A 15,830-nucleotide genomic window follows, 5' to 3' on the forward strand; every position below is an offset into this window, starting at 1 on the left:
GTTTACAACAGCAGGGCGCAACCCAGCTGATGGGATGGCCCACTGCAAGGAGCCGAGCAAAACTCAACATTGGCTTGGATTTGAACCGACTTTGATAACCCAGACGTGTTGCGTTTAATACACTTAGTGAGAACATGCTTCACTGCCTGCAAATTTCAGACAAAAATCCAGCCCGCTCTAGTTTAAATTCCTTGAGGGTGGGAACAATATGTGTTTATCTCTTATTCTATGGGTTCCGTGTTAGTGGAATCTACATTGTTTCCAGGGTCACTGAAGTGCTTGTCTGAGTTTAACACCCAGCAAGTTTGCAGGCTCCATATGTATTGTGGTTTATGGTCACGTCAGTTTGTGCCCTCTGCATGGAAGGGGAGCGGGGCTCACACTCAGTTCAAAGGAATCCCATGTGTGAACATCTTGGGTCATCTCTAATGGCCTCAGAGCTGAGGCCAAAGCACTGCTTTGGTCTTTGTTTTCATATGTAGTCTCTTTAAATTGTTCTAACGTTTAAATCTTAGGTACAAATGTGAATCCAGAGTAAAAATGACTCACTGTCTCCTTCTTGTCTCAGGCATCGCTTCTGTCCGGCTGACAGAGCCAGGTGGCTCCTGAGTCATCAGGAGAGACCTGTCACTCATGCCTTGGCCCTCTCCAAACCCCTCTCCAAGGTAACAGGGCCCTGCTTCTTATTCTGACTTCTCAGAGGAATATAAATCCCAGGTATATCTCACAAAACAGTCCCCACCCCCACCCCCCCTTCACTGCCCCAAGAGAGGTAAGGAAATCTCTCCTAGCCTGGCCCTTCTGGCTTTGGCAACACAGTTCTCCCCCGATCCAGCTAATTCCGCCAACCTCACTGTGGGATGGAAAAGCCTGGTCCGTTAAAAGAAGGAATCTGTCAATTAAAAAAGAGCAGGATAAAGCGGATTCCCCAACATTTAGTCACAGAAATATTCAGCAAGTGTTTAACGAGAACCTACTAGGTGTAGGCACTCTGTCAGGCACTGAGGTTACAGCCTGCACAAGACAGATGAGGCCCCTGCTGTCGTGAAGCTTCGATTCTATTAGGTAAGATTGATGCGCGAAGGGGATAGACTACTCCCCCCAAAGCAGTCTCAGGTCCAGCCACTAGTGAATTTTGCTTGGCTTCTTGCGGTGGGGCCCACTCCCATAAGTCACCTTTGTAGACCTGGGGGTGTATTTGAGCTACAAGCTACGAAGAAGAAGCATAAGCACAGGGTGCTATGAATGTTGCGTATGGGATGGGTGGCCTACCCTGCCAGAGAGAGGGAAGCATCATCTAAACAACCACAGGTCCTCATCAAGGTAGGAAGATGTGAGTGGACAGAGAGAAAAGTATCTCCCAGTTCCGAGGGGATGGAGGGTTGGTGAATCTGGTCTTTCCGCTGCATAGATGGTCAACCAGAGCAAGAAGGGGCAAGCAGGATGGAGTGGCTGACCGGGATGGTCTACTCTCCAGGGGCTCCATGTGGGTCAGAGGAGCAGTGTGGACACTGCTCTCATCTTCTCCATGTCACATGCCAACTTCAGAGCCAGAGCCAAGCTGGGGATGGTATGGGGAGAGGTAGAGAGTGAGGACATGACCTGTTGGGGGTGGGTTCAATAAGGCGGTCTTAATCTGTCAACGCCATCGCTAGCCCTTGGCCATCAGTAGGACAGTCTCAAATTACCCTGTGAGGGAACAACCACCAAAGTAACAACAGCAGATGCAAGGCACAGGTCTGAGAGAGACAATCTGATGATGTGTGCAGATCTCCCGTGTCCCCGGCAGGGCCCATGGAGGCTTCAGGCCTGGGCCTCTATTTCCCACAGTCCAGAGATCCATGACTCTCCCCCACACTCCTCTGCTCCCCCAAGCCAAGAAATGGTGCCTTTGATGTGCCCAGTTTATGGAACTCTGTTCCTTCCTCCTTGCCAGCTTTGTTGAAGAAGCACAAAGACAGTAAACAGGGGGTGGGTGAAAGGAGAGCTGAGGTTTTCTGGGAATGAGAATTAAGATAGGACTCAGGGTCTTTGGCCAGTTCCCAAATGCAATGAGTTTATCACTGCCAGGGACAGCAAGTGTACAAAGCTCTTGGCAGTGACCTCTCCTGATTTATGGGAGGTTCTGGTTTGTTTCCCCTGCTTTGCAGACAACCAGTCTTAAGGGAAACGTATATCCAGAATCTGCAAAGAGCAAGGGAGCTACTGGCAGAACCAGGGAGCCCCCACTGACAGAATTCCTCAGGGGCTAGAGAAAAATAAGTTTGATCTTCCCATTTCTTCTTTGCCTTTTCTTGTCTTATCTTCCCTTCCCATCCTCCCTCCTTCCCATCTTTTCTCTCTCCTTTCTTCCCTTCCCTCCTTCGTCATTTCTTTCCTCTCTTCCTTAGTTTTCCTCCTCCTCCTCCTCCTCCTTCTTCCTTCCCCTTCCTTTCCTCAAAAAGAGATAGCTGAGTGGACCATGAACAAGCAGAACAACCAGGGTCCACATCTGCCTTCCCACACAAGGGAAGGGTATCACCTACTCCAGGGAGGGTGAGGGTGGTTCTCCATAGGCTGAGCCACTGATGCTCTAGGGCCCTAAATCATACTGGACATCTTACCCACAGTTCTCTGTGGGGTTTGGGCATCACACCCCCAGAGCGGTTGACGGTTATAGTACCGGGATGTCACCTTGATGGGACACTCCACCCTCATTTCCCTTTCTGGGCCCAGCCCCAGGACGGAGAGCTCTGCTCATCTGGGATGCTAAGGCAGAAGCAAGACAACTGGGATCAGTAGGGTGCAAGACACGTGGGAGCTGGGAGGAGCGAGCGGTGCAAGCTGTCTCAAAACCACACCGGCTTCAAAGAATGTTTTGCTGTGATAGTCCTCATTTGGAAATCTCCTTTAACTTTAGGCAAAGCACAGTGACCCTCACAAGCACTGGGGAAGGTAATCAGACAAAAGCCGGGAGCCTTGGGTTCCAGGCCTGCTAGAACAGCTGAATTACTTGAGAGCACCCTCATGTCCTCTTTGCTGTGGGGTCCTAAACCAGCTACGGCCTCATTTCCCAGCCTTCGAACATCCTCCTGGAGTGGGAAACCACTCAGCTGGAGAATTGCACAGATGCCAAGAGCCCTTCTTGTGATTTTCAAGTGCCCTATTTTTCTTTTTGCAGATACATGTGCTTCATCTCTGCCCTTCACACCCAGGCTTCCCGGAACAACATCTAGACTTTGGGAACTGCTGGGTCCGTTGCAATCTGTTAGAGGAAATGAGCCCGCGAGGCAGAATGTGATGTTGTTCAGTGGTGGAAGCCAAAGACTAAGATTCAGGTCCTGACTCTGCCCCTCTCCGGCCCTGCCGATCACATGATTAAATGCCCAAATAGCAGTGAGAGCACTACAAAAACTGTGCACATGTAAAGTAATAATAATAATTGGCTTTCGTGTTGTGACTGCCCTTGCTAGGGATGACACAGGGGTGAGACCAAAGAATGCAAGATTCCTGGGGTGGGAGGAAAGGTGAGGCAGAGCCCAGTTACATTATTTTATTTAGTTGCTATTGTTTGCTTTGAATCAGTGCTGAGACTGAAATAGCCCTATGTTATAGATAAGGATACCGAAACTCTAAAAGGTTAAGTGACTGGCCCAAGTACAGAGCTAGGATTTGAACCCAGAACTGTGTGATTCCCCAAGCTCATGCTCTTCCCTGGCACCATGTTGCTTTTCATCATCCTTCAGCTGGGGTTTCCAGGGCGTCAGTGCTGCGTGGGGGACAAAAGAAGCCCTCAGTGTGTGGCCAGCAGAAACGTTAGGGGTCTCCTCTTGAGTCCTGAGCTGAGCCATCCTAGTAGTAGGTGAACCACCCTTTGGGAACCATTTACTACCTCCATCATCAGTGATGGTAACAGCTGGGTCACCCAGATCAACTGGCTTGGGCTTCTTACCTCACAGGCTGTGTACCACTTGCCTTCTACACCAGAAGGAAGGGCCTGTTCTGACAAAGCTCTGGGGGCTGACTGAGCCCTTGGGCAGCCATAAGCAGCAAATGTGTAGCAAAGCAAGTCATTGAGCAGATCCCTTTCGAGAGACTCTTGAATATCCTAAACCAAAAGCCTTCAGATCCCAGGCATGGTTAGAGGAGGCCTAGGGAAAATTAGCACTTGTTTAAACACTGGTCCTGCAGGAGGACAGAAGATAGGGTTGCACAGTGGTAAAGTCTTGATGTGGGTCCTAAATCAGTATCTGCTAAACAGTTATAGGAGAGACAACAGAAAGAATGACATGGCAATATGGATACCCACTTGCGTGAAAGGTGGTAGCTTGTCCTCACGGAGGCAGCTTTGGCTGACCATCCTAGAGTCATATGGATCTTAAATGAGAAGCCCTCATTTGGGTTTCTTTGTCCTTCTGAGCAGAACAAGAGGATGCTTGTTTCTATGCAATGCAGCAGTCAAATCATAAGAGAATGTAAGAGTACATTCTCATTGGTCTTTACCCTGAAAATCATCTGTATTAGCATGTTCAATTTGACCAAAAGGTGCAGTAATTTGATGCGGTTCAATTCCTATTCTTTACATAAGAGTAGCTTTGAAGCCATCTTTGTGTATTGCCTTTCATGTACCCAAATACCACGGATATCAACTTAGACAAGTGTTTTCCTTTTCCTCTTCAAAGTCACGGGGTTTGGTGCAAGAAATCTATGAAGCATCGACAACGAAATTTTGGCATTTAGTTCTCTGGTGTCTTCTCTCCAGGAACTACTAGTCTGTGTGGTAATAAGCATGACCAGATCACAAACAACGGATTTGTTCTTTTGGAAGATGTATCCCTCCCTCTGCTGTTCATCTTCCTAAAATAAAACCACCCACAGAATAAAATGAGTAACTCCTGGAGCCAGCAGTGCTGTGGCATTCTTTATTAAAATAGGTCTGGCATGGGAAGTCTACCAGGAAATGCCCTCCAATTGAGGATTAATATCAGGAAACTTGGTGCAGTCTTGTGATACAGGCACACAAAGCCACCCACCTCCACCACTAGAGCAAAGATGAACAGCCTTCACCAGGCTACAAAGGCTCCTATTTCTGAGTAATCTGGGACAAACGTAAATGTGTATTCCACTGGGCTCTGGATTTTTTTTTTTAATATATGAAATTTATTGTCAAATTGGTTTCCATACAACACCCAGTGCTCATCCCAAAAGATGCCCTCTTCAATGCCCATCACCTCCCCTCCCCTCCCTCCCACCCTCCATCAACCCTCATTTTGTTCTCAGTTTTTAAGAGTTGGGCTCTGGCTTTTAACAAAAGGAAATGTTAGAAGCCTTGCATTCCTTAATCAAGTTCCTTTTAAACATCTTCGTTGAGATAATAATAGAAACTTTTGACTAGAGGCTTCTTGTCTGCTTAAGGGAGGTATAGACTTGCTGGTATATTTCTCATCTCTTTCATTACTGGTCCTCATTTTGGTCTTGAGGTTGCTCTTTGATCATTCTATGCATGGATGATGGCCAGGTAGAGTTTCAGTAAGTTAGACTGAAGCTTACTTAGGGGAAGGGGCCCTCCTATGGATCTGTACATTCCCAGAGCCTAGAACACCTGACTCTTATTGGATATTCCAAGTTTTGCTGAATTGGCATATTGTAGAAATTTAATTTAACCAGTATTTATTGATCACCTACTATATGTGTCCCCTGAGGTTGTTTGGCAAGATTTTTCAAAGTGGAAAGCCACGGGACAAATTGTCCTTCCTTTGTCTTCACAGGTGCAGCTGAGAGTATTCTAATTTTGGACTGAGTTGTCAAGGAAATTTTTAAAAAACTGAACTGCATGCAGAGTATCACTTTAGTGCTGTGGGGACTTATGAAAGGTAAAGAAGACCAAATTCCCACTCCCGTCAAAGAACTTGCAAATCCAGAGGTGCTGGAAGACCCAGAGGGGCCTCAGTGGGGCACTTCAGCAGCTGCTGTAGGTCAGGAAAGCAGCAGGGCTTGGACAGCTCTGAAGCCAACACAGAAACCTGCAGGAACTGGAGCCAAAGGATGGTTGGGTCTGCCCAGTTCAACAACTGTCAGTCCATTTGATGGACAGATTTCCAATCCAATCCAATCCAACCCAATCCAACCCAACCCAACCCAATCCAACCCAAACCAACCCAACCCAACCCAATCCAACCCAACCCAACCCAATCCAATCCAATCCTATCCAATCCGACCCAATCCAATCCAATCCAACCCGATCCAATCCAACCCAATCCAACCCAACCCAACCTAATCCAACCCAAACCAATCCAATCCAATCCAATTCAATCCAATCCAATCCAATCCAATCCCAATGAAATGTTTTCTTAGGCCTGTTTTGTTTTGCTTGTAAAGAATGGTGTGCTTATAGACAAGCTCTGCCTAATGGCAAAAAGTCATCGGGGCCTCCTGCTTCCTTTGCAGTTTCCCTCACAGGTCAAGGCCTCCCAACTGGAATGGGAGAATGTTCAAGAAGTGGATGGATGGGGAGGCGGACACATGATTGAAGAGACCCAGTGACACAGTCCTGGGAATGTCCGAGACTTTTTAAATTGAAGCCAGGCAGCCACTGTGCCAGCCAACTGATGTCCAACTCCCTCCTGCAGCCTGTGGGGAGGCTCTGGAAAGAGGTGAACTCACAGAGAGGAAGTCTTAGGTTCTCAATACTTCTTGCGGTTTCATTTTCTCCTCCCAAAACCACCAGCAAAGCTTTAGACTACATGCCCCAAGATTCAGACCTCTCTTGCTCGAGCTCTCCCTGCCCACCATCCTCTGATACCCTTTTTCTCTCAAAGCCTTCAAAGCTTTCCTACTACCTTCAGGGTGAGAATTTTTGAATTCTTCATGATGACACTTGAGCCCCCAGCATTTGGCTCCCACGTACTTTTTCTGCATTTTTCTCCTAAGAATTCCTTAGAAAAGTGGACATCTTGGGAGAAATTTTCTTGATCCAAGAAAGCTTGGAATGATAAGACCTTGGGAATACTAGAGCCATTAATTTTTGTGAGTTCATGCACATAAATACATAGCACTTTTTACTTAAAAATTTTTCAGGGCCATTAGCTCATCTGGTTTCCCCCAAATCCTTAGAGGGCTATGCAGAAGACATCATCCCCATTTTATAGGTAAGAAAACTAAGGCACGCCAGGTCAAGATCCTTGCTTGAGACCACATAGCAAGCGAGTGACAGTGCAGGTCCTCTGATGCCCATGGTTGAGGACAGAGAAGTCAATCCTTAGTGTAAAGAACTGAGTCCTTTAAAAAAAAATCATGGCCCATTTTCTTTTTTTTCTCCCCTTACAAAGCTAAATCTCTGAAATTGGAACAACACAGCAAACAGCTGAGGGCTATGGTCACAGCCCACAGACCTTTATGGAAGATTTGGTCTTGGCCCAAATTTTCAAAAAAGCCAAATGGATCAGCAAAACACAAGTTGCAAATGCGGGACCCATGCTGACGGGGTGTCTTGTGAAATATTTCCACAGGAAGCAAACACAGGCAATTAACTTTGCTATAACAATGCATGTGGTCAGATAAAAAACAAAATCCTCAGGGAGAGCCTGTGCCCACCCCCAGTCCCCATTTCAAAGGAATCCATGAATCTGGCTGAGACGTTATTCTGACTACTGACCCCTGATAGTAGGGCACATGCTCACATTTCATTGGCGTTCTGACCCCTGTAGGGGACTTATGAGAACCCTTGTGACCAGCTGAGGAAGCCACTCAGAGATCCTGATCCCAACTAGGGAGGATTTCAAAGGGCGTGGGTGTCATCATTCCCACTTTGCAGTTGGACAAAATGAGGAAAGCAAGCTTAAAAGACTTAAATATCTAGACACTTACAATCTTAGACAAAGCATGTGGCAGAAGCAGGATCAGAGCCTGCTTCCCGGCTGGGCCCTTCTTTAGAGACCAGAGTTTCCTGAGCTCTCAGCATGATACCTGAGCCCTGAGCACTAACAATCCAGGGGCCGTGGATCTGAGCTGCAGACACTTGGCCAACAAGTTGGGAGATATGAGTGCAAGTCCTGGGAGGTCATGGGCTGTTAAGGATTTGAACCTCTTTTCCTTACCTAGAAACTACTGCATCACCCCTGTGTAGCTGGTGAAGGCAGCAGTGTTGACCAGGAAGGGTACGCAGTGTGAGCATTTTGGGACTGGCTGACTTTTCCTCCATCTGCTCTCTGACCTCCAGCCCCCACTGGGAAATATTTGCAGGTTGGTTTGGTGTGCTACAGATCCCATCTGACCTCTCTCCCATAGAAACAGAAGATTAACCATCCCCACCCTTCTATTTTCTACCTTTCTGGGTTTCTTGAAGTGTTTCAATGATTTTCATGATATACTGTGTAGCACAGGGGTCTCAGACTCCAGCGTGTGGCTCACATCTGGCCTGCTATTTCTTTATGTGCTGTGAGCTAAGAATGGTCTTTACATTTTTAAATGGTCGAAAAAAATAAAAAGAATAATATTTCATGAAAAACTATATGAAATTGAACTTTCAGTGTCCATAAATAAGGTTTGTTTGGAACATAGCCAAACCACTCCTTTATGCTGTTTACATTATAATGTTGTGACAGTATAGCTGTTTTTGTGTCGCAGAGTTGAGTAGTAGTGACACAGACCATATGACCCACAAAGCCTAAAATTTATCCTGTCTGGCCCTTTACAGAAGTTTAGTTTTTTGGTTTTTGTTTTAACCAACCCCTGGCTTAGCGTAAAAGTCTACAGAATCACCCTATTTGCATAATCACCTAATACACATAAATTGAGGAGGAAGATACACTAAAATGGGGCTAACATTACATGCAATTATTTGAAAGTTTTTCGCCAAACATGTTAAACCTAAAAGTATCAAATACATTAATAGCATTAGGAAAATAAAATTGTAAGTATTTATCCAATCTTACCAGGGGCCAGATCATTTTACTTGTTGATGTGCTTCATTTTACCTGGTCCACTTTCCACCCCCATGCGTAGGGACCACTATACCTCTGTTCTACAGATGAGGAAAGGAAGACTCAGGGAGTTTAAGTATTGCCCAAGGTCACACTGCTAGTTAGAAGCACATTGTATGTTTATGGTGGAAATGCACTTAAGAAACAAACAGGTTGAAACAAGTTTGTTTAGGAAGAGTGCTTTATTTGAATTCCCAGGAGACCAGTCCTAACAGTTAATGAGGAACTTAGAGAGGCTTTGAGTAGCCTGGTGTCTAGTCTGCCTCAACTGGGGTATAATGTTGGTGGAAGTACCTGAAAAATGGCAGAACACTGTACTAACGAAGGTTGTGTATTCAGAAACTGGTCAAGGCACAACCTGCTGACTTCCTAATATTTCCCATCAAATCTTTCTTAAGTTAGAAACAACATAAATGTCAAAAAGAGAGGACTGGTTGGCTAGACTATGGTGCTTCCACCCAAGGAATACTACGCAGCAATTAAAGAACCAGCGATCATGTTATTGCTGGTAGTTTTGGCACTGGGCTCTGAGACTGCTCTGTGGTAATGGAGGATACAGTGAATGAGTAATGATGTGAAGTACAAATGCTACCATCTGTGGCACCCTTGAGAGCCAGGATTCTCAGCATAGAGAAAGGAGGCACAAACATAAAAAGAAGAGGTTAAATAAAATCCCCTGTAATTTTCAATTTGGATAGAAAGAATCAGTATGAACTTATGATGTGTCTTTATCACAAACAACAACCACCAATTTCCTAGCTCTGTCCACTGAAAAGGCCTAGAAATGATGACCAACACAGGAACAACAAGCACCTCCAATTGCCCAGATTATGGTCTCTAAAAACCATTTCCCAATAAGAGAAACTAAGGGTCCTTGGAGAAATGGCTGATTCCAGGCCTGGGGAAAGGCCTGGAACATCTTAGTCTCCTTCCTGTTTGGATGACATCAAAGACTACGAGGACTGTGTTAAAAGGAGGCACTGGCTAGAGGTGGCCCAATGCAAGCGTCAATAAAAATAATAAGCAAAATGGACTAAAACACATCAAATATGTTTAAACCTATGAGTTTACAAAGATACTGAAACCAAAACAAAAACCCTAACTGGTCACCATTAGAAGATGATAGAAACCACACATTATTTTGAAAACTAAAGAAAAAAGAGAAAGAATCACTTATCCTATCTTTCCTATATAAATTGTATTATTAGATAATCTAATAGTAGATGTATTTGATTATTTGTATTTCAGCTGATAAATCCAGAAAATGATAGGATTGGAAAATCACCATTTTGTAACCCCTAATTAACTCATGGGCCTAAGCAAAAAATATCAATAGCTGCTAAAATCACAAAAAGAGAGAAAACTAGAACCTATGTGTCTTCTGACAAGAGAGGACAACATACTTTATGAAGTAGGTTTGCCCACAAGAATCAAATATAAACCCAACTAAATATCTAAATCAAACTACTAATTTATGGGAAATACAGAGAGTAGAAGAACATGTTAAATAGCACCACCGGGCTGAAAAAAAAAATCCAGACTGTGGGAATCTCTACAGGACAAAGAATACAATTTCTTCATGAAATAAAATGTAAGAGGGCAGTGAGGGAGAAATAGGGATATAAAGGAAACCTGTAAATTAAAAGGCACTTGAAAGACATGTCAATCTATTGCAGTGTGTGGGCCTGATTTGGATTTGGATTTTAAAATAAGGTTAGGGGCACCTGGGTGGCTCAGTTGGTTAAGCCGCCGACTTCGGCTCAGGTCATGATCTCACGGTCCGTGAGTTTGAGCCCCACGTCGGGCTCTGTGCTGACTGCTCAGAGCCTGGAGCCTGTTTCAGATTCTGTGTCTCCCTCTCTCTCTGCCCCTCCCCTGTTCATGCTCTGTCTCTCTCTGTCTCAAAAATAAATAAATGTTAAAAAAAAATTTTAAAAAAATAAAATAAGGTTAAAAAATGGCATTTATGCAACTGCTACAAATTTGAACACTTGCTTGACATTTAATGATATAAAGAGAGTGTTGTTAATTTTTAAGGTCTCAGATGTAATGTCTCAGATTTACTTTAAAAATAACCCAATGATGGGGTGCCTGGGTGGCTCAGTCGGTTAAGCGGCCGACTTCGGCTCAGGTCATGATCTCGCGGTCCGTGAGTTCGAGCCCCGCGTCAGGCTCTGTGCTGACAGCTCAGAGCCTGGAGCCTGTTTCAGATTCTGTGTCTCCCTCTCGCTGACCCTCCCCTATTCATGCTCTGTCTCAAAAATAAATAAAACGTTAAAAAAAAAAATTAAAAAAATAACCCAATGGTGGGGTGCCTGGGTGGCTCAGTCAGTTAAGCGTCCAACTTCAGCTCAGGTCATGATCTCACAGTTCATGGGTTTGAGCCCCATGTCGGGCTCTGTGCTGACAGCTCAGAGCCCGGAGCCTGCTTCGGATTCTGTGTCTCCCTCTCTCTCTGCCCCTCCCTGGCTCTCTCTCTCTCTTTCAAAAATAAATAAACACTAAAAAAATTAAAAATAAAAAAAGATAAAAATAACCCAATGGTAGCTGAAAAAGTAGGTGTGGATACAAAATAAGATCAGTCCTGTATTGATGATTGCTCAGGCTGGATGAGAATCCATAATGGTTTGTTGTCCTGCTATTTCCACTTTTCCACATGTTTACATGCTTCCATAATAAAAGATTAAAATAAATCCTTCCGGATGTCATGCTCAGAGTGATAATAGTAGATGGGGTGCATCATGGTTCTGACAAGTATCCCTAGTCTTATATTTCATGAATAATGGAGAGTTGAGCTGTGTGTTTCAGATCATTCATGTGAAGAGATTCTCTATCACCTAAGGAACTTCTCCATCACTTAAGGAACTTCTCCATCACCCAAAGAGCTTTCCTATAACCTGAGGAGCTTCTCCATCACCCAGGGAGTTTCTCCATAACCCATGGGACTTCTCCATCACCCATGGAATTTCTCCATCACTCAAGGAGCTTCTCTATCATCCAAGGAGCTCTTCTCTATCATCCAAGGAGCTTCTCCATCACCCAAGGAGCTTCTCCATCACCCATGGAGCTTTTCTATCACCCAAGGAACTTCCCTATCACCCAAGGGGCTTCTCCATCACTATCCTTACCAGGATACATCAATATGTGCTTGAGAGCATATACACAGACACATACCAAAAAAAAAAAAAAAAAAGATTTATCATGACTTAAATATTTTGCTTTGAAGCTGCAAAGAAGGTGAGGGACTTGAGCTTTCATAAAGCAATAACATTGAGCCAAATCTGCCTGGGACCAGCATTTAATGGAGCTCATGGCCAGGGGAAGAGAAAGACAGTTACAGTGTTGAGCTTGGGAAGGTGTTTCCATTCTGAAGTCCTGAGCAAATAACCAGGCAAATCTGGATGACAAGGGACACTGGTTGTGTTCCCATGCTATTATTTGCATCAGGGCCATTGAGTTTCCTAAATTAGACAATAATGTCTGTAGGAAAGCAAACTATGCAAATTCTCTATGTGGGGACACCACAGGTGAGAGAAGTGAAGAGGGCTGAGGAGACAAGAGTGAAACCTTAAGCCCCATCACCAGGTTAGGATGGATGAGAAGGAATCACAGTGAGGGGCCAGGAAGTAGAAAACTGACCATATGCTTATCTTTAGAAACAGTACCTTCCAGCCTTCAAGGTAAAGCTTGCTATTTAGAGTGGCTTCTATGGCTTCTGCTTCTTTTGCCAGCCTCCCCAAAACCTGTGCCCAATTGTGGCATCTAGGGACAGGAGTCCTTCCCGTGGGCTTCCTTAGACCCGGGAGCTCACCCCTTTGGGGCACTTCTCACATTGGTAACATTCCCCGTTTTCTTGTCTTTCTCCCCGACTAGCCCGTAATTTCCTTGAGGACAGGAGCTTTTGCCCTTCTTTATGCTATCTTATCACATAGCACAGGGCCTGGGATGCAGAGGTGCTCCCTAAATAGTAACTGCAGAGTTGGAAATCACTATGGAAGCAGTGTAGGGTGGTAGTATGAGTGTGGGCTTCACAGTTAGATGTGGGCTTGACTCACAGCCCTGGCAGCTGACTACACCCACTGTGCTGATGCTTTGTTATGGTTTCCAGATCCCCCCACGGACTTACTATAGGACTTACGATTTCGTAAAGACACTTTGAGATTCTCCCGGATAAGGTAACACCTGTAACTAAATGTCTATCTCTATGTAACGTAACTAATCTGGGAAGACAATCCGAGGAAGAATTTCACTACACACCTACCTGGAATCGTTTCCCCTGATGGCCTTACACACCATAAAACCTGAAATTCTAGCTACCCACAATGCCTTGGACCTATATTAAAGGGTGGGGTGGCGGAGTGGACAAATGAACGTCTTTTGAGTGGAAAGCATGCACGCAGATGATAGACAAACCTGGGCATCTTCGAATGTGTATCTCCCTCCGTCTTTGACATTTTGACTGGTTATCTCATAGCTGTGAGAGTCCAGGTTGATTGCACTCGGTGCCCCTGGAGCCAGAAACTCTTGCCAGATTTCTTCCACCCTCTTGGCCACATCCTGTAGGGGCTGTTTCTTGAGATCTTGGACAGCCAACCAGAACCTGATGTGGAAGCATAAAGAAAGTCAGTTCCAGGGGGCTCAGCATCTGGACTTTGCTGGATGTGGTCCCAGAACTGACATCCCACGAAACTCATTCTGCTGTGTCGCCCAGCCTTCCCTGCTGCCACTACCTAGGTAACAAAGACAATGGGGACTGCTGAAAATTCAAAGGGGGCTCCGTTATTGTAGAGAACAGAAAGGAAGTGCACATTAGAAAATCATTGTGCTTCTGGTTACCAAAAAGAGGTTTCTTTCCCTTTACATCAAGGTTTCTCGGCCTCAGCACTATTTCCATTTGGGGCTCAATAATTCTTTGTTGTAGGGCTGCTCTGTGCACTGTAGGATGCTGAACAGCAACCTTGGCTTCTACCCCCCAGATGCCAGTGGTAACCCCTCCCCACGTTGTGACAACCAAAAATGTTTCCACATATTTACCAAACATCCTCTGGGAGGTTAAATCACCCCTGGTTGAGAGCCAGCACTCTATATAGGTGCCCTGACACAGACAAGGTGACTTCCCTTATTATATCTGCTTGGGATCAGTTAGCAGCATCAAAAGAAAGGAAATCCCAAGAGGCAGATAGAATCTTAGGGTCATAAAGAAGACCTGAGCTGGAAGGCTCCCGCTATTCATGTTAAAGATGGAAAAAGAGCCAGTTTGCGAGGTCAGTGTCCAGCATGGTGCTTAGCATATAGTAGGTGCTCAGTAAATGGCTGTTGGATTGAAGATGGGCTCATCAGAAACATAGCTGAAGAGGCACACGTGGGGAACCTCTATGGCAAAAGAGTCTCCAGGGAGCACTGGAAAGAAAAACCTCTCGCTCGCTTCCATACGTGCCTTTCATGAATTTCTCAGCATCAGCATGGCAGCGGCCATTGGAAGTGCTGGGTGTGAGCTCTTTTCTGCTGAGAGCCGCAGCAAACAGGACCAAGTTCGGACAACAGCTCCCGGTTGTGAGGATGGTTCCCAAGGCAGCCCTGGGGAGGGCTTGCAGCAGTACCCAGATCTGGGTAGCACACTTTGTGCCTTGTGAACAGGACAGGCCAGTGTCCCCATCAGTGAGACATGAGGACAGGCCCCAGGCTATGTGGTTCCCACAGCCACAGGAATCACATGTACTCAAGTCAATGAAAGGGCAGGGACAGGAGAAGCTGAACCACGGCATGGTGGAAAGTGTATTCAATCTGTCATGGAATTGCACCCAAAGTAAGACGTACTTGTTTTTTCCTTTTTGTTTTGTTTTGTTTTGTTTTAAAGGTTAAGCGTGTTTTTCTAGTTCTCTTCATAGAATTGTCTTTGGAGCCAAGTGCATGGCCCAAAGGCACCACTTAGTGGCCAACTGTGGTAATACAGCCCCATTTCCCCAAGGACAGGTGTGTGCATGGGGCAGGGTGGAGTTCAACTCTTCCCCTGCTTTGCCATTTGGGATTCTAATAATCTCTTCAAAGAAAACCCTCATGGTTTCCTTGTTGGTCCTGAAGAGCGAGAGGCAGGGAAGGAGGCTTAGTGACCTCAGTCGACTAGAAGATCAGAAGACACAGTTCTGTCCTCATCTTGACTATGCCGCTGTCTTGGAATTGTGCCTTTCCAGGCATCTCTTTCCTCATCTGTACAATGGGTATGGAGTGGGTGGCGAGATATGTGATGTGGGTCTGAAGAACTTCCCAACCAGGTGCAACTGAAATGCTTTCAGGCCCCGGGGGGTGGGAGCCGCGGAGGGGTCAGGGCGGTGGCCACAGGTTCAGTGCTGGGCTTTCTCCTCGGGAGGCCGGGCAGAAGTTGCCAGGGGCTCTTGCTGCTGCCATCCGTCGTCGCCTGGCCCTCCGCACCGGCCACCTTTCTTTCTGCCACAGTTCTGCAGCTCAGTTCTGCAGCTCTCCTCTGGTTACTGGGGAGGGAACAGTGAGCGTTCTCTGAGCTGAGTGCGAAGGGGCGGAGGGGGAGTTTTAATGGGACCGCAAGCCTACTTGGCTGCTCAGGGGGCCCCGGAGACCCCACTGGGGAGCGGGGCTCTTCTACGTCCCAGCCCTGTGGCTCAGGTTCCTTAGGTGTCTCCAGCCCACCCTCCAGGACTGCCATGGAATGAAAAGAGGTGGCCGGAACACTTACAGATGAAAATGGTCATCTGGTGATGACAGTGCCCATAGGTTTTCTTTGTCTGCAGGGCAGTGTTTGATGGGCGGGTGAGATTGAGGAAACCCAGCTCTGAAGAAGGAAGCTGGTGTGGGTTTTTCAAAGGACTCGAAGGAGTGCTAGCGGGTGAATCTTTT

General features: G+C 46.0%; 1 protein-coding gene across 1 annotated transcript in view; it reads right to left on the reverse strand.

Moving 5' to 3' along the window:
* Window positions 1-15,830, reverse strand: part of RGS6 (regulator of G protein signaling 6) — a 588,233-nt gene that overhangs the window by 26,988 nt on the left and 545,415 nt on the right. Inside the window, exon 15 of the mRNA XM_049612524.1 lies at window positions 13,374-13,560. Coding sequence (XP_049468481.1) covers window positions 13,374-13,560 — 187 coding nt within the window. The remainder of the gene's footprint in view (window positions 1-13,373; window positions 13,561-15,830) is intronic.

Source organism: Panthera uncia (assembly GCF_023721935.1).
Source record: "Panthera uncia isolate 11264 chromosome B3 unlocalized genomic scaffold, Puncia_PCG_1.0 HiC_scaffold_1, whole genome shotgun sequence".
Taxonomy (NCBI): Eukaryota; Metazoa; Chordata; class Mammalia; order Carnivora; family Felidae; genus Panthera; species Panthera uncia.